Genomic DNA, 23857 nt, shown 5'->3' on the forward strand with positions numbered 1-23857 from the left:
CTGTCCTCATTGCCTGAAACCCCCCGCAACTCCCTAGTGATATTTTTTGCCTCCTGGCATAGCTTCCCTGAGAACCTGTGACCTAGATTGGCCCCACACTATAATTTCTTTGTTCTTGTGCACAGTTGCTGGGGCTGCTGAAAGATAAAATGTGAAATCCTTCTGATTTGGGAAATCTAAATGGAGCTGCACATTCAGCATCACTAGATAACCCCCTGACCAGTCTCCCTACTTGCCATACTCATTGCTCCTATCTTCAAATAACCAAACTCTAGAAAAGAGGGAAAGCAATCATTGCAAGCAACAAAGTGTCTCAAATGCTGTGATAAAAATACATACCAGGGGAGGGCTCGAGGGATTTAGCAGGCTAGACTGATAAGGCAGTAATTGACCTTCCTCACAGCACTCTGGAACTCTACAAGGAATATCAGGAAGAGGCCTATACAATCAGCCTTCACCCGTCTGGTCACTTCATTGTAGTAGGGTTTGCTGACAAACTACGCCTCATGAACCTACTCATTGACGATATACGTTCATTCAAAGAATATTCTATCAGAGGATGCAAAGAGGTAAGAACTGCTGGAGATAACGGTCCAGTTTCTTGGAAAGCCAGGGCTGAAATATCAACTAACACACTCGAGGGAGGTGGGACCAAAAGATGTCTTAGAAAACTTTAGTGGCTTTAAAAAGAAAGTAATCCAGTTCTTCTCCCACCAAACTTACTGAGTATATGGCTCTGTTGCCTTTTTCTTATTCTCACCAAAATCTTTCATTGAGCCCAGCCTTGTGAGATCCCACCTGCCGTAGGTCCTCTCTGTGATTGCAGAGTAATACAAAAGCATTGGAAAGGAAGACTTACCACAGAGTCAGAGTCAGAGTCAGAGCTGGGAAGGTGAGGCTGGAGACTGGGAGAAGCTCAGAAGTCAGCAGAGAGGCAGTAAGCAGTCCATCAGCTTTCCCGGGGATGACCTGCAGGAACAAGACGTGGTTCCAGGAATCACTTCCCTACTCTGAAACTTCTACAGACAAATGAGTGCTCTGCTCTGTGAACCAAGCAGCTTCATACTTAATGCACATGGCAGTGAGCTACAGGAGTAGTTGTCAGCCAGTTCTCAGTACAGTGGGGCTTGACTTCCGAGTTTAATTCCTTCCGAGACCGAGCTCGTTAAGGAGCTCGTTAATTCAAATTACTCTATCAACTCAATGCAAAAAATCGGCCGAGAGACAGCTGGTATCTCAAAAAACTTGATAGTCGGGACACTCGTAAGTCAAGGCCCCACTGTATGTTTGTACCTTGCCCCAATTCCCACCTCCACACATGGTTTCAGCCTGGACTCTTTAAATATATATAATATCCCCCATTGATTTTTTTTTAGGGAGAGTGGACAGAGAGAGAGAAGGGAGAGTGGACAGAGAGAGAGAAACATCGATGTGAGAGAGACACATCAATTTGTTGCCTCCCACACACGCCCTGACCAGGGATGGGGATCAAACCTGCAACTGAGGTATATGCCCTTGACCAGAATCGAACCCAGAACCCTTCAGTCCAAAGGTCAACACTCTATCCCAGCCGTGGGCAAACTATGGCCCGCGGGCCGGATCCGGCCTATTTGAAATGAATAAAACTAAAAAAAAAAAAAAAAAAAAGACCGTACCCTTTTATGTAATGATGTTTACTTTGAATTTATATTAGTTCACACAAACACTCCATCCATGCTTTTGTTCCGGCCCTCCCGTCCAGTTTAAGAACCCATTGTGGCCCTCGAGTCAAAAAGTTTGCCCACCCCTGCTCTATCCACTGAGCCAAACCAGCTAGGGCTCAGCCTCAACTCTTTGAGAAAAGGAGGACTTGACGGTAACAGAAGGAGACTGCTCACTTTTCTCATGCTTGCTCTCTGGCTGTATTTCCTTGTAGTGTGCCTTTAGCAATGGAGGTCACCTGTTTGCTGCAGTCAATGGAAACGTGATTCACCTTTTCACCACCACAAGCCTGGAGAACATCACAAATCTGAAAGGACACACAGGGAAGGTAAGTGGGTGTGGAGGAGGAGCACAGAGTCCAGCATTATGCTAGCCAATGGGGAATAAGTGATGAAAAGAGAAGCGATTCCTTTCCTCTTGGAGCTCATTGTCTACTTGGGGGAAGAGACAATAAAACAGATGCACAGACAAATTTAATTACTAGTTGCCATAAATTCAATGAAAGGAAAACACGAGGTGTTATGAGAGGAAATAATGAAGGAATTGGCATAATGCAGGAAATTGGGTGTTCACAAAGGCTTGGTCCTACAGGAATGGGCAGGGATTAACCACACAACAGCTGGTGGGTTAGTCATTGCAGATAGGGCTCCAAAGACACTGAGGTGGGAGAGTGCATCGTGTGTCAGAGGAACTGAAATGTCTGTGGGGCTGGAACATAGGTATCAGGATAAAACACGGGGTGAGCTGAGATTGGAGAGGTTAGAACAGCGGTTCTCAACCTGTGGGTCGCCACCCCTTTGGAGGTCAAACGACCCTTTCACAGGGGTCGCCTAAGACCATTGGAAAACACATATATAATTACATATTGTTTTGTGATTTATCACTATGCTTTAATTGTGTTCAATTTGTAACAATGAAAATACATCCTGCATATCAGATATTTACATTACGATTCATAACAGTAGCAAAATTACAGTTATGAAGTAGCAACGGAAATAATTTTATGTTGGGGGTCACCACAACATGAGGAACTGTATAAAGGGTCACAGCATTAGGAAGGTTGAGAACCACTGGGTTAGAACCTTGTAGGCATTTAAGGGTTTTTATACTTTATCGTTGTTCCTCAAAATCACTGAGGACTCTCAGGGCAGAGAATGATATGACCAGATTTGCATTTTAAAAGCTTACTTTGGCTACAGAGTAAAGAATGCATTTAAAGAAATAAGGATGTCTACACGATAGAAGATAGTATTTTGGACCAGGGTGGAGGTGGTACAGATAGGGAGAAGTGGATAAATTTAAAAGATATTTAGGAAGTAAGACCAATAGGTAAAGAAGATAGAGTGGATATGGGGCATGAAGAAAAGGGAGGGGCCAAAGATTAAAAGGCTTAAGAAGATGTCAGCAGATGAATTTGGAGAGAAAAAGCAATAGAAAAAGAAAGGTATTCTAGGCTCGAGGACGTGTTACAGATCATAGAAGGGGAGTATAAAATAGGATGGTGGCTTGTGGTTTCTATGGCTGGCACATTGGGCACACTTGAGGAGTGATAGAAGAAAGAGCTGGAGAAATTGCCTGTATCATAGAGTGTTATTTGCCCGGCCAAGGAATTGGATATTGGTCTGTAGGTGATGAGAAACAACTGAAAGGATGTAAGAAAGGACGTAATGGGATCAGAAAGGTAATTCTGCAAATGGTATTGAGGATGGCTGAGACAGGAGGAAAGTTGAATGATGGAGCCCAGCTAGGAAGTGAGGGTGGAGGATGAGTTAGGAACTAAACCATGGCTTTAGTAGTAGGGACAGAGAGAAAAAAGATGTTAAGTCCCATTTGGACATGTTATGTTTGACATGTCCAGGAAGTACGGAGGTCAGGAAAGAAGTCAAGGCTGAAAATTAAGATTCCGGGGACTAGGGTGGAGTGGATTAGGTCACCAGGGGCCTGTGTGGAATCTGAGAAGGATCTTGGGCAGGAGACAGATGGCCAACATTTAAAGGATTGTTAAAAGAACAGAAAGACTCCAAGGAAGGTGCAAAGAGAACCTGGAATCAGGGACTTGTAGCAAAGAGGCCAGGGAACTAGTTCCAAAAGGATAAAGCGGTCGCTGGCATGGAATGTCAGAGAGGTCCTGCAAAGACTAAAAACTCACCATTGACTTGAGCAATGGAAGTGCTATAAACACACGCGTTACGGAGAGCTGCTTCGCAGTGGGATGGGTCTTCAAGCGACTGTGGAGACACAGATGAAAGTACACTGTGCTCTGCTCCAGATAAGTCCGTCCCCCCAAGCAGAGCTGGAGAGAGCTTGTTTTATGGCCTGACCATCCATCCCCTGGGCAGAATCCCTGCTCTGCTTTTCAGGAGTGACCCCTTCAGTCCGAGTGGCACTTGCAGAGGGAGAGGGATGGAAGCCCCTGGTCTTTTCAGCTCTCCCCTCATGATTGGGAACCAGCATCCGCAGACCCTCGCTATAGTTGGCCTCCTATACTTGGAGTAGAGCTCCCACCAACAGTGGGGACTGGCTGGGGGGAGGGGGACCAGTCCTCTGGGCCTTGCCTGCCTAGAATAGAGCTTCTGAGTAGGGATAAGAAACACTAGTGGTCTGCCCTTCCCAGGGTGACACCGTAGCCAAAGACTGAGAGCTGGAGGGAGGGAGCCCCATCTTTTGGCCACACCTGCCCAGAGTGCACAAGAGTAAAATTCTTGGAGCAGAGCAGGTCATGGCTCAAATGCCACAGCTTCTGTTCTTACTGAGGCTGAGTAGATTTACTTGAATGAATGTTTTTCATTTGCTATATGCCCTTAGGACAATTTCCAGAGACTTTACAGTATTATTTTTAACAGTTAACTTATTTTTTTTTTAGGGGGGCGGGGTCAGCTAAGAGACTTACTCTGCTATTTCAGAGTAGAGAGGTCTTTTCTACTATTTTTGCAACTTCCTGTAAATATATAATTATTTTTCCCCAAAAAAAGTGTTTTTTTAAACATAGTCATAATTGAATAGTTATAGCATCATAGGAACCATTATAATTTAGTCTTGCCATTCTAAGGTAAAAAGGAAATGGGAGTATTTCATCTACCATATTTTACAAGCATCTTGGCAAACAGAATATGAATATTCTGTTTTGTGCTGACTGGAGGGTACGTACCAGGAAAGGACATTCTGCCTCAGTCTAGTGCCGTGGTTGGCAAACTGCAGCTCGCGAGCCACATGCGGCTCTTTGGCCCCTTGAGTGTGGCTCTTCCACAAAATACCACGTGCGGGCGCGCACGTACAGTGCGATTGAAACTTCGTGGCCCGTGCGCAGAAGTCGGTATTTTGTGGAAGAGCCACACTCAAGGGGCCAAAGAGCCGCATGTGGCTCGCGAGCCGCAGTTTGCTGACCACTGGTCTAGTGGAACACGTGAAGAGTTCATGTGCCTCTGCCATGTGAGGGCTGTGCACGTGTGTGCGTCCTCTTCACTGGGCATGTCTTCATCCCCTATAGATTCGTTCCATTGCGTGGAATGCAGACGACAGCAAACTGATTTCTTGCGGCACAGACGGTGCTGTATATGAATGGAATCTGTCCACAGGAAAGAGGGAGACGGAATGTGTGATCAAGTCCTGCAGCTACAACTGTGTAACCGTCTCCCCTGATAGCAAAATTATCTTTGCTGTTGGATCTGACCATACCCTCAAGGAGATCGCCGATTCTTCCGTGAGTCTGCCTGCCCCTGCCCGGCCGCTGGGCTGCTGCACTGACCTGCAGGGGACAACCCCTGTGGTTATCACAGAAAGAGGGCTGTGAGAACAGGGGCTCTACTTCATGGAGTCACACCTGGCTCCCCATTCCTTTTCGGTCATCTCAGTTCTTGTTACTTCTGGAATTTTCTGCCCAGTGCCCTACCTGTGGGGCCCTTTTTCACTTGGATTTTGCTTACTACCTAGACCTTCTCTCCACCCTCTAGGCAGGGAGCTCAGCAGCATTCGAACCTGCACCCTTACTCTAGATCTGTAGTTATTGCTGTTACCTAGGCTTGCCACCGTATTCATCTGAGACCCCCAAACTCCGAAATGGTGGCAATAGCTCCCAGTGGTTGAGGGAGGAGAGAAGAGCTCCGCAAGGACGCCGCCTCCTCACGTGGCTGTGTCCTTCTCCAGGAGCCCAGCGGCAGCAGGTCTTCATTGATTTCTCTCGCTTTCCTTTGGTGCTCGTCACTCTCCGGGTCCTGATATCTGGGGAAGGACAGAGATACCACAGCAGCAAACTGACCCAAGGCAGGTTTCCCCAGGACCGAAACAGCTTGGAGCAGGGTGTCTCACCACTGTGCCCACGTAGCTTAGTCCTGGTTCTGTGGTGGCTTTCTCAGTGCAGCACCAGAACAAAGCTCTGGGAGGGCAGAGCCATGGTTCTCCCTTCTTGACTAGCCAGCACCCACTGCATGGCCCACCGCAAGCATCCGATCAATGTCTGGTGGGTAGGCACGTGGGAGGGTGGGTGGGTGTGGGGGTGATTTAATATGTGCAGGAATGAGTTCCTTGATAGTATAGCTTTGTTTATGGAATGGACATGAATGAATGCTTGCTGAATGCATTTATGATCCACATCCTGTTCTGCATTTGGGGTGCATGGTAATATAGCAGCCAAGGACCCCAATGCTACTTTCTAGGTGGGTGAGTTGAGGCAAATAACCTACCATTTCTGTGACTCTATTTCAGGGGTAACAGTTACTCCATCAAAGGGGTTTTGTGCCCTGACCGGTTTGGCTCAGTGGATAGAGCGTCGGCCTGCGGACTCAAGGGTCCCAGGTTCGATTCCAGTCGGGGACATGTGCCTTGATTGCGGGCACATCCCCAGTGGGGAGTGTGCAGGAGGCAGCTGATCGATGTTTCTCTCTCATCGATGTTTCTAACTCTCTGTCCCTCTCCCTTCCTCTCTGTAAAAAATCAATAAAATATATTTTTTAAAAAAAGGGGGGGGTTGTGAGGATTTAATGAGTTACAACATAGAAAAGCCATAGAATGATGCTTGGCACCTAGTAGGTGCTGTTTGAAAGGTTCCCTTTATTAGTGTTATTCCTAACTTGTAGAACTGTTTATATCAATCAAGCAGCCAAGAAATATTCAGTTTGTGCCTTTTATGTGCTGAGCACATTTGCAGATGCTGTCAGAAATAGGAGACCACCCCCTTTTTTTTTTTTAATCCTCACTTGATATTTTTTTCATTGATTTTTAGAGAGAGTGGAAAAGAGAGGGAAAAGCAGAGAGAAACAGCAATGTGAGAGAAACACATCAAATGGTTGCCTCCTGCACGCGTCCTGACCAGGGCCCTGGCCAGGGAGGAACCTGCAACCCAGGTACATGCCCTTGACGGGAATCAAACCTGGGCCCATTTGGTCCGCAGGCCGATGCTCTAGGCACTGAGCCAAATCGACTAGGGTGACACATTTTTAAAAAATATGTTTTTATTGGTTTCATAGAGAGGGAGGGAGAAGGAGAGAGAGACAGAAACATCAATGATGAGAATCGTTGATCGGCTGCCTCCTGCATGCCCCCTACTGCGGATTGAGCCCATAACCCGGGCATGTGCCCTGACCAGGAATCGAAACTTGACCTCCTGGTTCATGGGTCAAGGCTCAACCACTGCGCCATACTGGACGGGCAGAGACATATTTTTTAAATACAGAACTTGCTCTAACATTGCTATTAGAGGAGAGGAAGAGAATGACTGGGGAACGTGGGGGCATGGCTCACCCCTCACACTGAGCAGAGCTGCCTTTTCTCCAGGTCCTTCGGGAGATATCAGCATTTGATGTCGTCTACACAGCCATTGTTATCTCTCACTCGGGCCGCATGATATTTGTGGGAACCTCAATGGGAACCATACGTGCAATGAAGTACCCTCTGCCTTTGCCGAAAGAGTTCAATGATTACCAGGCCCATGGCGGTCCTATCACCAAGGTGAGAGAGTCCCCTGTCTTCAGGGGCCCAGTCCCAGAACCAGCAGGCAGTAGATACATTTGATCCTGTCCCCACATACCTTCTTCACCCCATCAACCCCGCAGTGTCTTTTCTGTCTCCTTCCTTATTCATCCAGCCATCCCTTCAATAGACATTTATTGGCTATTAATATTCTTTGTTTCACCTAATCACAGAAATTTATCCTAGGAGCCCTGACTGGTTTGGCTCAGTGGATAGAGCGTTGGCCTGTGGACTCAAGGGTCCCAGGTTCGATTCTGGTCGAGGGCATGTACCTTGGTTGTGGGCACATACCCAGTGGGGAATGTGCAGGAGGTGGCTGATCAATGTTTCTCTCTCATCGATGTTTCTAACTTTCTATCCCTCTCCCTTCCTCTCTGTAAAAATCAATAAAATATAAAAAAAATAAAAATTAAATAAAAAGAAATTTATCCTAGGAAATAATTGGATGCACCTAAAGATTTATGCACAGATGGTTCACCACAATATTATCAACACTAATAAAAGAGAAAAATGGTAATTGGCGTACGAGCTACCCTTTTCATTGGCTAATCAGGGCTATATGCAAATTAACTGCCAACTAAGATTGGCAGTTAACTGCCAACTAAGATTGGCAGTTAACTGCCAACAAGATGGCGGTTAATTTGCGTATGTAGGCACAATGCAGGGAGGCGAAAGGGAAAGCAGGAAGAAGCCCCCTGCCACTGACAGTGATCGGAAACCCAGGGGGGAGCTAAGAGCTGGGGGGCAGGGCAAAGGCGGCCCTGGGGCTGCCTTTGCCCTGCCCCCCAGCCATGATTGGAGAATCAGGTGTCTTTTCCCCCCTGGCCAGTGAGAGCAGGAAGTAGGGGTGGAGCCAGCGATGGGAGCTGGGCACAGTTGAAGCTGGCAGTCCCAGGAGCTAGGGGTCCCTTGCCTGGGCCTAAAGCGAAGCCCACGATCGCGGGGCCGCTGCAGCTGCGGGTCCCCGCTGCCTGGGCCGGACGCCTAGGCCAGAGGCGTCAGGCCTGGGCAAGGGGCTGATCCTGCGATTGGAGGGTGATGGGGGTCAACGCCTGAGGGCTCCCAGTATGTGAGAGGGGGCAGGCTGGGCTGAGGGACACTCCCCACACACACACACACACACACACACCCAGTGCACAAATTTCGTGCACCGGGCCCCTAGTAGATAATAAAGGGCCATTTGAGAGATGCTGGAGGTGCCTCACCCAGACCTCCTCTCCCCCGCCAGTGCATTCCTTCCTCCCAGCTCTGAGTGTTGGCTGATCACAGCTCTCTACCTCCTCCACAGAAGGCCCTGGACTAAAAGGAGTCATAGCCCAGGAGATGAGCCCTCCCCCATCCTGAGACCTTCCTGGGGGTAACAACATGAGCACACATTTGTAAATTGTCCCTCCATTCTCCCTTCTAAAACAGCAGCGCTTCTATTTACATGGAGTTCTGAAGAACAGGCACTGGGAGAATGTGTAGCTTCTCCCCCCACCCCCCTCTTACTCCAGATTGAACAACAGCAACACCTGCGGCTTTTTACTAGGTCCCAAATCCTATTGTCTTGCCTGTAGCCACTGTCCTTACTAGGAAAGGATTTTTCATTATAAGCTGGAACATTCCTGTATTGAGCCAGTTCTTGTTCCAAAGCAGATTCCTATGACATAGTCCCTCCCACCTTCTCTTCAGATCTACTCAGTTTTATGGATAAGATGTTTTGTTTTCTGATTATAAAAGCAATGCATGTTTATTTTAGAAATAAAAATCCTCATAATAATATCATTAATAATTGGGTGCATTTGAAATGTCTACTCTTTTATGTATATAGTGTGTGTGTTTTACAAAAATTGAGTTTATACTATATGTACACTCTTTTGTAACCTTTTTAAAAAACTTAATGCTATTATATTCAGTAATTAAATTGTCCTCAACAGCATGATTTTAGTGCTACACAGATATTCTTTCATGTGATAACTTATTTCACTCTTCTCTTATAACTGGGTATTTAAGTTACCTTATAAACTCTAATGAGTGTCCTAGTCTACAGATTTCCAAGGGTATCTCTGATTATTTCCTGAGGCGAAGTCCCTAGACAGAGAATTCCTGAGGGCGAGAGTATGGCCATCTTTAAGGTTTTTTGACACATACTACTGATTGTGGGAAGATATTTTCATAGTTGGCTCTTTGTGTGTGTGTGTGTGTTTCATTTTGAAATAATAATAGATTCACAGGAAATTTTAAAGATAGCATAGAGGTCCTGTGTACCCTTCACCCAGTTTCCCCTAGTAGTTACACCTAAACTGACTATAGTACAATACCAAACCAGAAACTTGACATTGGGACAATATGTGTGTGTAAGTCTCTGTCGTTTTATCTCACTGCAATCAAGATACAGAACTATGCCACCATCACAAAGAGCTCCCTCATGCTGCCCTTTTATAGTCACCCCCAGCCCCCTCCCACCCCCAGCCCTAGTCCTTGACAGCCACTCATTTGTTTTCCATTTCTAACATTTTGTCATCTTGGGAATGTTACATAAATGGAATCACACGTATGTGACCTTCTGAGAGTGGCTTTTCCCTCTCAGCCTAATGTCCTCGAGATCCCGCTAAGGCAGCGGTTCTCAACCTGTGGGTCGCGAACAATGAAAATACACCCTGCATATCAGATATTTACATTACGATCATAACAGTAGCAAAATTATAGTTATGAAGTAGCAATGAAAATAATTTTATGGTTGGGGGTCACCACAACATGAGGAACTGTATTAAAGGGTCGCGGCATTAGGAAGGTTGAGAACCACTGCTAAGGTATTTCATGTCTCAATAGTTTATTCCTTCTCCCCGCCGAGTGGCGTTCCATGGTAGGGCTCTACCATGTTTTTCCCAACCATCATCTATTGTAGGATATTTTTATTTCTCCCGGTTTTGGGCTATTACAAATAGTGTTGTATGAACAATTATGTACAAGCTTTTGTGTGGACCTAAGTTTTCATTTCTCTGGGATAAATGCCCAGGAGCACCATTGCTGGATCATATTGTAAATATTTGTTTCATTTTTTAAGAGCCTGTCAGCCACCAGCAGAGCACGAGAGAGTCAGTTTCTCCACATCACGGCCAGCGTTCGTGGTGTCACTATTTGTAGTTTAGCTGTTCTAATGGATGAGTGGTGCTAGCTCATCGTGGTCTTAATTTGCGGTTCCCTAATGGCTGACACTGTTGAACACCTTTTTGTGTCCTTATTTGCCATCTGTACATTCTCTTCTGTGAAATGCCTCCATATCTTTTGTCCACTTTCTAGTTGGACTGTTTGGGCTTTTTACTGTTGAGTTTTGAGAGTTCTTTGTACAGTCTAGATAATAACTGACTCTTAAAATTCCAAATCTACAGAGACCTAGTCTACTTCTTTTATTAATTACCAGGAACCCGTGAGGGCTCCTGTTTCATCCTTACCCAGCATTGCGTCTTCCTCCCCATGAGCTGTGCCTGGGCCTGCATGGGGGTAGGGGGGATTGCACAATAGCCAGTCCTGTCACCCAGGGCCTCAGAGAGCCTCCTCTTCCTGGGCTTTTTCTCAGATGTTGCTCACCTTCGATGACCAATTCCTGCTGACGGCCTCCGAGGATGGCTGCCTGTTCACCTGGAAGGTCTTTGATAAGGATGGTCGGGGAATCAAGCGAGAGAGGGAGGTGGGCTTTGCCGAAGAGGTGCTTGTGACTAAAACAGACATGGAAGAGAAGGTAAGAATCGGATCTGATGAAGAGGATGTGGAAATTCCTTACAGATTGCGTCCAGACTCCTGGGCTGGCATTCGAGGCCCTCTACAGCCTGGCTGCACCTGTGCCCAGAGCCCACTGCACGTTCTCTGCCCACGTGGCCATGCTGCCCTCCTCACTGGCCCTTGGCCTGTTCCCACCGCACCTGCCTGTCGTTACGCTGCGTGGCCATCTTATGCTGTGCACTAGCTTTTCTCTCCCTGCTTGTTAAAGGCGGGAACTACGACAAACAATTCTCTTGTGTGACCAACAGTTTCTAGCCCATGGAAGACAATCAGTAAATACTGATAAAACTGAACTGACACACTGAATATCCCAATTGTATCTGTGAAACTTAATAACTGCTAATATAGGAAGCCTTCTTAAAAAAAGAAAAAAAGGAGGTATTTATAAAACATTCCTGAAACCCATTCCTCTTAAAACAATAAAAGTAATAGCCAGTAACCAACATTTTTTTAGGTTTGCCACACACCAGGCACTGTGCTAATGATAAGCATTCTCTCATTTAAAACTCACTCGGATCCATGAAGAAGATACTACTGTAATTCTCCCGTGTTTCAGGAAATGGTTTCAGAGAGGTTGAGTGATGTGTCCAAAGTCCCTGAGCTAATAGGTTGCAGGACCAGAGTTCTGATCCGGATTTAGTCTAGAGTCCATTCTCTTTATCCCAAAGGGCCTTCCCTCCTGTTCAGGTAAAAACTGCATCCAGATGTGTTTTGAGGGCTTCGAGGGCATAGCCGTGCCTCACTCCCTAAGGGAGGAGCTGAATGGATGATAAACTCAAGAGGCTTGGGGCAGATGGGAAAACTATGCACTCGGTGCTGTTCACCCAGAATCCAAAGTGCATTTACCAAGTACTTACTGTTCACTAGGTGCTGGGGATGCCTGTGTGATACAGGCATGACCCTGTGCTCAGGAAACTTGCAGTCAAATGAGGGGTGGAGACAAGTAAAACCATCAGACCAGCAATGCCGAAATGGCCCCAGAGCAGGATGATAGGACCCTCGCATTTTCTGGGGGTCCCTCCTAGAGCTCCCTGGAACTTTCTGCAGGAAAGGCACAGTGGGAGGGGAGGAGGGGGAGAGCCTTTGAGAGCTGGGGTCTGACCTATTGCAGGCAGGCAAACAGGTCTCCTCTTCCTTCTCTGTTTTCTTCTCTCTTCCTCCCAGAGGGTAGGGAAGAGACTCAATAGGAGACACCAGCCTGCACCGAAAGCCTGAGGTGTCTGGGCTGCCGCCTGCCCCCTCCCGCAGCTGGGAAATGACTGGTGTGTGCACTGCTCATCCCGAAACGCCCTTCTCTCCCCGCATCCATGGGTCCACATGCTTATTATTCCTTGTGAGCCTCTCTGACTGCTCCGCCCTGGCTCTTCCTCCTCCTGACCTTTAAAAGTCACACTCCCAGACTTCCCAGCCTGCTTGCTTTCTTTATGTTCTGTCACTCTCAGGCCACGATTTACCACTCATTCAGCCATTCACTTATTCGTTCATGCAGCTGGTACTTACAGAGGAGTCTGCTGTGTACCAGACACTGCACTAAGGCCTAGGATCACAGAAATGAAGGGCATAGAGGACCCTTTAGCTTATAGCCTGGGAGGAAGTATAGGTGAAATTTAAAAAGGGAATTAAGGGTGTAATGGGCGTATGAAGGCACAATGCTGTGAGGGCACAAGGGAGGGGACCCTACCCAGGCCAGGTGGTACCAGAGGAAGTGAGCCTTGGATGGAGCCTTCCAGAACAAATGGAGAAGGATCTTAACACGGAGGAATAAGTGTGTGCAGAGGGATGACAGAGGGTTGCTCTGGGGAAGATTCTCCTGGCTTGGGAGGGGTGGGGGGGGGAGAAGGGGACAGCTTGGGGGGGTGGCACTGAAGAAGAGAGGGAGTGTGGGATGCAGATGCTGCAGAGAGATCATGGGGGGCCTTTTATACCATGTTTTAGACTTTGGACAGTGTTCCTAAGGACCCACGGATGGACTTGATAGATTTGTGTCTTGGAGAGACTACTCTGCAGCAGCATAGAGAAGGGACCAAGGAAGGATGATGAGCAAGTACTTCATGTCAAATACCCGATCGCCCCCACAATAAATGTAGTCCACTAGTCCAAGGCAGATCCCCGGGGTCATTTATTCACTTGATAAATATTGATTTAGTGCTGACGATGTTGTGGTCCTGTGCCAGGCTCTGAGGATGAAGCAATGAAGCAAGACAGGCCAAATGCACCCTCAGGAAACAGTCTAGCCAGAGAAACAGTCTTCATCCCCAGTCCTCTCACCTCTTCACACCTTCACCCACACCCAGTCAGGCCCACGTTCCCTAAAATCTCTCTCGAAGCTTTCCATCACTCTCTGCTCCCCCTACCCCACCTCTAATCAAGCCCCTCCCATCCCCACGGGCTTGTGCATATCCCTGCCTTCAGTCCTCCTTTGGTCTTTTTAAGGCCAAAGTCAGCTTAATCAGGTTAGATGAGGGCCTTCGGAAGCCCTGTAGGTAAAATCAAAATTTCTTAGCATGGCTTTCAGGAACCTTGATGGTCTGACCCAGTCTCAGCCTCCCCTCTCACCCTCGGCCTCCTACCTCACCAAATCACATGCAGTGCCCTGAGCAGGCATCCTCGCTCTTACCTTCCTGACTTTGCACATGCAACTCGTGTTCATCTCTTGTCTCAGCACTTCCTGTGTGCCAGATTCACACTAGTCCACTGGCCAGGAATTAGGGGAGACAGACCAGAAGAGATGAATGGGGGTGCACACACCTGTGTTCTCACCTCCTCTGTCATCAACATTAACTCTTTTTTAAGTGAGGGGGTGTGTAGTACAGTATTTTATCAAACTTGGCAATGGTGAATACTGTGGATTGGAAGAAGACATTAGACATAGGAACCAGGAAGTTGGAAAGACTTAAGACCTAAATTAAAGTAATAACAGTGAGGCCAGGCAAAAGCATCACAGACCCTGAGAGGGACAAATGAATAGTCCTCGGAACCACCCAGCTTTGGGCACCTATCACAATTCATAATGCTATGTGTATTCTCTGACTGTAAGTTCCATGGGGGCAGGAATCATGGCTCAACAAATGTTTTCGGATGCCTGCTAGGTGTTGGACACTGTTCTAGGTACTTGGGATATATCAGCGTACAAGGCCAACAAATACCTCAGACTTCTTGGAACTTAAATTCTAGTGGGGGAAGAAGACAAAGACAATAAAATGATAAAGTATATATTAGAAAGTGCCAAGATGTAAAGAAATAATTAAAAGTAGGGCAGAGTTGGGGGGAAGGGTGGTCATGTGTGCTGGGAATGAGAAGGGGAGAGTAGCAGGATAAAATGCTGTGGTCCACATAGACCTCACTGAGCAGGTGCCATTTATTGATGTTTGCAGGAGATGATTATTAGCATGATGCCTGTCACACAGCCGGGCTCACTGAATGCATGTTGTGAGGGTAGAGGAAGAAGTTCATATGTCTCCTAGTCTTTAGTCTGTGTGTCTTGTGGGGGATGATGACAAGTTCTAGTTGAGACACATGAGTTTGAGGCTAAACAGAGGTGCTGGTCTCAGAGAGCTCAGGGCCACAGGTGTAAACAGTCCGAGTCACTCTCACTGTCAGTGTTCTTGATTCTGTGTCCTTCTCCCAAAGGCTCAGGTCATGTTGGAGCTGAAGACTCGTGTGGAAGAATTAAAAATGGAGAATGAGTATCAATTGCGACTAAAGGATATGAACTATTCCGAGAAGATTAAGGAGCTAACCGACAAGTTCATCCAGGAAATGGAGTCCTTGAAAACGAAAAACCAGGTCTGTTTGAGAGACAAAACCAGCAACCACAAATATCAAGAAATCTTCTTTTCACTCCCATGTACTCAAGATGGAACTGGTATATGCTCATGCAATAAGATCCATGACAATGTGTGATCTGAAAGCATAGCTGATAACATCAGAAATGATTACGACAAAGTGCTAAGTGAAAAAAAAGCAAAATATAAAACTCTATAGCGAATAGTATTAAATAAAATAAATACACATGGAACAATTTTTTAAGAAAATAGTTAACAGTGTGATTATCTCTGGAAATTGGAATTATGGGTAATTTAAATGTTCTTTATACTTTTATGTAATTTTCAAATTCTCCTCAATGAGAATATATTACCTTTATGATCAAGAGAAACTTATTTTAAAATAAAATTAAAAGGTCACAAGAAAAAGTAAGCATAGAAAGGAAAAAGCTAGCAGAGTATTGATCTCCGGATTGTCAGTAGGTTAAATAAAATTAGTCTAAATGGTCTTCCTCTGGTTAGATTTGATCCAGGACTCTCTCAGAATCATTTCTTTGTTCTGCACTAATCTGCCTGGCCTTTCATCCAAAACCCCCTATTTTTAGCTCAAGGGATATTTGTTATTTTATGTTATCTCCGTGGGTCACACAGTTTGGCTAAAACACACACACACACACACACACACACACACACACACACACACACACAACCCACAACCTGACTGTTGATTTAATTATTTCATTCACTTAGTCAGCACACTGATTTGGTGCCCTCCATAAGCTAAGCACAAACTTCGGTCCTGGAGGTGGCCCCTCCCCTGCCTGTGAGGAGCTTCCTGCTCTGTGAAAGGAAACACTTCCTTAGATGCTGACACATTCACATATCCAAGGATTTTATTTAAAAAGGTGCTGACAACAGAGAACTCCACCGAGTCCTTACTTTTTTCACCCCAAAATGCATTTGCTGCATGTCCAAAACTGACCTCATTATTAAGACCCGCTTAGTAGAAGCATATAAATAGTGAAAGTATAGAACTTTCAGAGCAGAATGTGATGTAAATGAAAAGTGGTAGCTTGGTCGCTGCCCAGAGAACAGTGCTTGGAAGAACACATGGGCTTGGGAAATGTTTGTGGGTGAAGGTGGATGTCACTTGTAAAATGTGTTCTCACCTCAGCAGTGCTTTCAGCAGATGTGTAGAAACAAGAACATGTGACCTGTGTTTTAGGTTTTAAGAACAGAAAAAGACAAGCAGGATGTATTTCATCGTGAACGCATGGATGACCTCCTGGACAAACAAACCCGGGAACTGCAGGACCTGGGTGAGTCCACAGTGGAGGCCACGTGGGCAGAAGGTAGCAGATGTCTGAGAGTCCCCAGACCCGGCAGAGGTCCTGGATGGTGAGGCTTTGTCTATAAACAGGCTGCCTTCATCCCCTGGAACTCACCATGGTTTTTACTCCTGAGTATTTTACTCATTCATTAAACACAGATTAAACACAAGCCAGTAGGGAATATGGAAACGTGCAGGTTTGGAGCCTGATCTACTGTCCCAGACTCACCATGTACTTGCTGGGAGCTCTGGGGAGTCACCCAGCCTCCCTGGGCCTCAGTTACTCCTCTGTAAAATGAGGATACTACTATCTATTTTGCACACTCAAAATAGATAGACATTTCTTCTTAGCCCTGAACCCCCAAGCATCCCATCTGCACTTTCTTCAAAACCTTGCTGCCTAGGCAGCAAAGAGGAGGCTGCCTGATGAGATGATGGAATTGTGGGCAGGAGAGGAAGACTCTGAGTCTTGGCTTTGGAGGCAGATGTTCTAGCTGGTGCTGGAAGCGGGTGGAAAGTACCCAAGGTTCCTAGGTGTCCCTGAGGTTGGTGCCACTGTCTCACCTTAAACACCTTCCTTGCTTCTCTTCAGAATGTTGCAACAACCAGAAGTTGCTTCTAGAATATGAGAAGTACCAGGAATTGCAGCTCAAGTCCCAACGGATGCAGGAGGAGTATGAAAAACAGCTTCGGGATAACGATGAGACCAAGAGCCAGGCCCTGGAGGAGCTGACCGAGTTCTACGAGGCCAAACTACAGGAGAAAACCGGCCTCCTGGAAGAGGTACTCGCAGGAAGCCAAGCTGTGCCTCCCTCCCACAGTATGGCCTGCAGGCCCGACCTCTGAACAACCCAAGAGCTGTGGGAAGCCTTGCCTCACCTCCTCCCCCAACTTCCTTTCAGCGCGTGTGCCCTTCGACCTCCGTTTCAGACATTTGTTTGTAGACCAGGGGACTCACTGAGCCAGGAGGTACTCTGGTTTTGAGACTAAAATTCCTTGGATAGACTAAGTGCATGCCTAGTGTTCTATCTTAGCTGTACCCTCAAGCCTTAAGAATTGGGGAGACCTTTCTAGAAGAAGCTTATAGAACCTGGAGAGGAACAAGGGCCCTGAATGATGGGGAAGCCCCTTAATAACTTTTGTCTTACAAAATGAAGTCATTCCTCCGCTGGTTTAGCAAAGACAAATAGTGTCTTGTTGGTTTACCAGCCTGAGTGCTGGGTGACCAAGAAAATAAAACATGGGGCCTGGTTCTCAGCTGGGTGAGGGAGGCGGTCACATTCACGGCCACTCATAAAGGTGTGCACGCAGACGAAGGGCACCGGTGGACCACGCTGGCCTGGGAGGTCAGGGAAGGATTGCAGGAGCTCATGCGATCCAGGAGGAATGTAAGTTAGCATGATCAGGAGCCAGGGAAACGCATTAGCCAAGGCCACCCAGGCAGAGCGAAGGGATAGATGCTCAGGCAGTGTGGGTTTTGCCCAAATACCTAGTTTCCCAAGATGAAGAGAAAATCGAGAGAGGCCAGATGGCCTCCTTTTGGCATGAAACGGCAGGTGGTGTGCTGAGAGTGGGGGGCAGGAGAGTCATGAGGTATGGAGTCATTTTTGAAGAAAACGCCTCAGAGCTCTGCCTCTAGGGATATTGAATCCACCCAGAGGGAAGAGAGGCTGGCCTTCCTCCTAGCACCTCCCACACTGACCACAATGCATTTCTTCTTTTGCGTCAATAAGATTTCAACTCAGAACTTTCCTAGGGAGCCTCCACCTGGCACGCCATCTTAACTAACCTAGCTGGGCTGCTTTCATGCCTTAGCAACATCTACCAGAAAAAGAGCAGGTGTCTGTGGGCCACGGAAGGCTTCAGGCAGAGCTGGCCTGGCCAGACTTCTGTCTGGCAGGGGTGTGGTAACGTGTGGTGGGCAAAAAGAAGCCTTTCTCAGGAGGCCATTGGGCCCAGTTTTCAAATCATCTTGTCTCTCTCAACCCTGGAAACATACAGTCCAGGGATGGTACATGCAGCCTGGGAGAGTGAGTGCCGGATCGATCGGCCTGGGAGGAAAGCAATTGATTCTGATATAATTGGAAATTTCCACCACTTGGTGGCAGGGAGCAAAGAGGAGCCACGCCCTAGCCACCTGCTGAACTCCACCAGGCAGAGCTGCTTGTCCCAGCATCTGAGCTCTCGGGCTTTTACTCACTCAGCACCAATTACGGACCCGATGCTGTGCTGGGTGTCCACAGTGGTGAGCAGAGAGGTGTGGTCCTGCCATTGAGGAGCTCCCATTCCAGTGGAGGATGCCGTCAAACAGGCCATTCCAATATAACCGAGTGATGGCTGAGTGGCAAGAAATGATAGCTGAGCCGAGAGCTAGGAGTGAGTCGCGGGAAGCGGGCTGAAAACAGGGACAGTGTGTGCCAAGCCCAGCAGCTGAGGAACATGCATGTTTGGGGGAACTGAAGTTAGGTTACTCTGGCAAGAGCTTGGGGCTGGAGTGCCAGATGAGGCTGAGAGGTGAGCTGGTGCTGTAACTCACCCACAGTCTTGTAGACCCACCTCAAGAGTCTGGACTCTATTGTGAGGACAAGGTGAGCCATGGAAGGCTTTCAAGTGGGAGGTAGCATGATCAGGTGTGTGAGTTAGAAAGCTCCCTGTGAGTAGAGAGTGGGGACAGGCGGGAGGGAGGCATGACTGCAGATGGGAGTCTGGTCAGGAGGCCGAGACAGCAATCCGGGCAAGTGGCTTAGGCAGTGGCGGAGGCATAAAGGGAAGTGGATGGATTCAAGAACCATGTGGGAGGTGAAAGATCAGGGTTGATTGGATTAGGATCTGGGGGGGCAGAATTAAAGGTTCACTCATTCACTCAGGTATTTTCTGCAAACCTGCTGTGTGCTGGTATGTGTTGTACATTGGGAGTTCAATGGTGGGCATGATCGACAGGGTTTCTACCCTTGAAGAACTTATATCTAATGGGAGAGACAATCAAATAATTTCACAAATAAATAGAAAATCACGAGTGTCCCAAGTTCGGCGAAGGAAAGATAAAGGAGGCCTGGGTGTCCATGTGAAGGCCAGAGGTAGAAGAGGGTTTGGGGTGTTGGTTGACGTGATAGGGCCTGAGGCCTAATCTGGTAGGAAAAGAAGGGAAGGTAGAAGGACAGACAGGAGGAATGTGGAAGTGTCGAGGGACCCATGGCCTCGGTTTCCATTCCTATAATAACCTCAGTCTCCCATTCCCCACGCGGGCCCCCTATGCTCCTCTCGCCCCAGGCCCTCTTAGCACAAGGTGCCCTGCGCCCCTTCTCCCCGAGCACACACTCTCCCTCTCTCTGAGCCAGGCCCAGGAAGATGTCAGGCAGCAGCTTCGGGAGTTTGAAGAGACTAAGAAACAGATTGAAGAAGACGAAGACCGAGAAATCCAAGATATCAAAACCAAGTATGAGAAGAAGCTTCGGGATGAAAAGGAGTCCAACCTTCGGCTCAAAGGAGAAACAGGCATCATGAGGAAGAAGGTATCGGCTGTTCCCTCAGGGGCCTGGCGGGGGCAAGGGCAGTGCTGCAGGGAAAGTGAGGGGCAGCGGGTGGACGGCAGTGGAGCCTGCCTGAAGGGCCTCACCTCCAGCAAGTGGGTTAGGAAAGGGGCGTGGCCTGGTGTCAGGGCAGACAGATCCTTACCACGTCCTGTAACCAGGTAACCAGGGTAACCATCGGGGCTTCCCCTTCTCTTCCCAGGGATAGTGAGGTTCACAGAGGCACTGATGGGCGCTCTGGGCGTTAATCTATTGGCCAGTAGGATTTAGTCATCAGAGCTAAACCCCGATAGGAATGGAAATGAGGTCTTCTGGAGATGAGACGGCGTTCACCTGGAGGTGTCCTCAGGCTCCTGTGCAGGGAGCCCTGGGTGGCTCCTGTTTAGACTCCATGGGTGGGCGAAGGCTTGGGGGTATAGGATGCTTAGTTTACAGGGCAGGGAAAATGTGTTTAGCCACTGATGGTTGGGGTGAGGAGGGACTCAATTTATAGCTCCGTATAGACTTGCCACAGTTTTCCCAAAATGTGCAGTGATAGAGGAGACAAGTAAGCAAGCCCGAGTTCCTTCCTGTTAGGAATCACGCTACTACTAGTCAGTCCGGGGACCATCGTGCCTTCCCTCTTGGACATGGCTAAGATGATTCGCCAGTTAAGGCTCAATCTTTGTGACCCCGATGAGGCATGGATTCCAACCTTTCACGGCCGGTGTGGTCATGGAAAACTCTGGGCCCACTCGGGGAGCTGGTCTCCGGAGCCTCCCAATGAAGACAGTCCATCCTCGCATAAAGGGATGGAACTGGATCTTATCAGACAGAACACTACATCCTCCGTGTGGCCTGGGAAAGTCCCGACTGTCCCAAATTCGGATGGGGAGCTCTTCACATTCACAGCCTTTGTTGTCTTTGTTGTTGCCATTTGTATCTTTAGTTCAGCAGCCTGCAGAAGGAGATTGAGGAGCGAGCCAATGACATCGAGAGCCTGAAGGGAGAGCAGATGAAGCTGCAAGGAGTCATTAAGTCCCTGGAGAAGGATATCCTGAGCCTCAAGCGGGAGATCCAGGAACGGGATGAGACGATTCAAGATAAGGTGAAGGTTCAGCTCCTGTCCGCCCTCAACTGCAGCCCAGATGGACCCCGTCAATGAGGACAAGGCCCAAGAGAACATATTTATTTGACTTGATGAGGGATAAGCAGTCCGTAAAGTGCCTACTGTGTGCTTAGCACTGGGCCAATTGCTGCAAACACATCACATTGAATTCTCCCAGCAACCCCAGGGGCCATGAGCAACCCAGTTGTAAAGCTCAGGAAACTGAGTTCCAAGTGGTTAGGTATCTTGCCCAAGACCATACAGTTAGTAGGTGACAGGCTTGGGATAAGAACCTGAGTCAGCTGACTGCAAGGCCCCTGCTCTCCACTGCTCCAGGTATCCTAGGGGGGCCATCCCCATGGACTGGGGGCAGCTCATCTGCCCCATGGCCCACTTGGCGCCCCTGGTCAGAGAGGAGCTCCCCGCTGTTGGCCCCATAATTGCTGGGCACCCCAGAAGACTTGTATCACATTTCAGGATACCTTTTCTCACAAAACACTTAGAAGACAGACCCACTGTATTTTGTAAAACATACCAAATGATTTTATATCATCCTCCTGAGCAAATCCAGGCTCCGCCATTACTGCTGAATGTTTGAGAACGCATGGGCTTTAGCCTAGTTAGCTAGGTTCCAACACAGGCTCTTCCATTATCAGCCAAGGGATCTTGGGCAAGTTCTCTAAGCCTTTGTTTTCTCACCTGTGAAATGGGGCCCCTCAGGGCGCCTGATGGGATGACAGTTCCTGCATGTAATTTCTACATGTGAGTGTTTGTGTGTATATCTGGGCATTTTTTTAGAGGGGGGTTTAAAGCTCTCTTCAGATTCTCAAAGGGGGTGAGGGGTTGACAAGAAAGAGGTTAAGACCTTCTGACCTAGAACATTACATCAGCCTCCTAAAGGCCTTTCTTCCCACCTCCCTGCCACCACACTCTGTAATTATGTCCCTCTCCCTCTTAAGATTCTTCCCTCGCTCCCCATGGCCCATGGCAGGGGTCAGCAAGCTTTTTTCCGTAAGGGGCTAGGTAGTAAATATTGTACTCTTTGCAGGCAGTGTAGTCTCTGTCACAACTACTCGACTCTGCCATCCAAGTGTAAAATCAGCCATAGACAACCCATGAATGAATGGGCTTGGCCGTGTTCCAATAAAACTATGGAAACAGGCAACAGGTCAGAATTGATCTGAGGTCCGTAGTTTGCCAACTCCTGGCCTCCTGGATAAATTCTGAACCTTTTATCCAACACGCAAGACCCTTGCCTCCTTCCCCTACTTCCCTCCAGCCTCATTCTTCCCTTTCCCCGTGAACCACCCACCACCTTGTGTTCAGCACCCTCAATACACACCGCACCTTCCATGCCTCCTACAACACCTGCCTCCGTGCAGGGTGCATTTGCTGACACACCTGCCTCCCCAGCTAGTGTTTTCTCCTTAAGGGCAGGGTCTGTGTCATATTCTTATTTAGTATCCCAGACCTTAATAAAAGGTCTTCATTTAGTAAATGTTTGGTGGATAAATAGACCGACATTTTAGTGACTGTTGCCTTGCAACAAATTACCCCAAAACTTGGTGGTAAAAGCCAACAACTCTTTTATTCTCATAGATTCGGTGGGTCTGGAACTAGACCTGATGGGTTGTCTTTGTCCTCGGTGTCTGGGGCCTCTCAGGGCCACAGCCAGGGGGACGCAAGCAGCTGGCGGTGGGAAGATCAGCATGTAAGGTGGCTTCTTCATCCTCATGCCCAGCCCTTGGCAGGGACAGCTGGGAGGCTGGGGTCAGCCAAGACCATCCACCAAAGCACCTACTGTGTGCCCCAGCCTGGAGGCCTCAGTGCAGTGGGGCTGTTACGTAGCACATGGCCTCCCCCAGAGAAGCGGTGGCAGCTGCTTGCCTTCTCTGGCCTAGCCTGGGAAGCCACACAGCATCATGTGATCTACATGCTGTGGGTTACAAGCGAGCCCTAAGCCCAGCCAGAGGCAAGGGGAGGAGCCAGGTCCTACCTCCTAATGGAGGAGCATGAGGTTGTGTTGTACAAGAACATGTGGGACGAGAAGTGCTGCCGAGGCCAGCTTTGGGAAACAGCCGGCCACAGGCTGTACTTGAGTGAGTGAGCGAATGCACGCAGTCCTGGCACAGAAGCCAAGGAGTCAGAGCCACAGCCTTTGTCTCCCCGGCGAGGAGAGCTGTCCGGGGCCTCCTCAATCGGGGGGGCACAGGGTGTATGTTCTTTGCCTCACAGGATCCCATATCCCGGGCCCCCTGACACCTCACTTTTCTCTCATCTCACCTGCAGGAGAAGCGAATTTATGACCTGAAAAAGAAAAATCAAGAACTAGAGAAATTCAAGTTTGTGCTCGACTACAAAATAAAGGAGCTAAAGAAGCAAATAGAACCTCGAGAGAATGAGATCAAGGTGATGAAGGAACAGATTCAGGAGGTGAGAAGGCATCTGCCACACGCTGCCCTCCCCAACCCATAGCCACCTGCCCAACTATGCCTGGCTGGCCTGGAGGGAAAGAAAGAAAACTCTCCTCACAGTCCCTCCCTGCTCCCACGGGTGTGCAGCTTCCACTCCTCAGAGGATGCCACGGAGAAGGCCCAACCGGGTGTCCAGATGTGCAAGAGCGAAATGCATTGGGATTTGGCTTTCGAGGGCCCTAGGGGTGGACTTTGGCCGGACCAGCACCTCAAGGTGCGTGCTCTGGGCCCTCTAAGGGACA

The 23857-nt window shown here is 48.1% G+C and overlaps 1 protein-coding gene across 1 annotated transcript in view; it reads left to right on the forward strand.

The window, feature by feature from the left end:
* The window catches only part of CFAP57 (cilia and flagella associated protein 57), a 55396-nt gene that overhangs the window by 13584 nt on the left and 17955 nt on the right, over nt 1–23857 (forward strand). The window contains exons 8-18 of the mRNA XM_059689831.1: nt 404–569; nt 1916–2029; nt 5189–5401; nt 7471–7644; nt 11228–11389; nt 15061–15216; nt 16420–16513; nt 17117–17307; nt 19863–20036; nt 20983–21141; nt 23431–23574. Coding sequence (XP_059545814.1) covers nt 404–569; nt 1916–2029; nt 5189–5401; nt 7471–7644; nt 11228–11389; nt 15061–15216; nt 16420–16513; nt 17117–17307; nt 19863–20036; nt 20983–21141; nt 23431–23574 — 1747 coding nt within the window. The remainder of the gene's footprint in view (nt 1–403; nt 570–1915; nt 2030–5188; nt 5402–7470; nt 7645–11227; nt 11390–15060; nt 15217–16419; nt 16514–17116; nt 17308–19862; nt 20037–20982; nt 21142–23430; nt 23575–23857) is intronic.

This window comes from Myotis daubentonii, chromosome 3, assembly GCF_963259705.1.
Source record: "Myotis daubentonii chromosome 3, mMyoDau2.1, whole genome shotgun sequence".
Lineage (NCBI taxonomy): Eukaryota > Metazoa > Chordata > Mammalia > Chiroptera > Vespertilionidae > Myotis > Myotis daubentonii.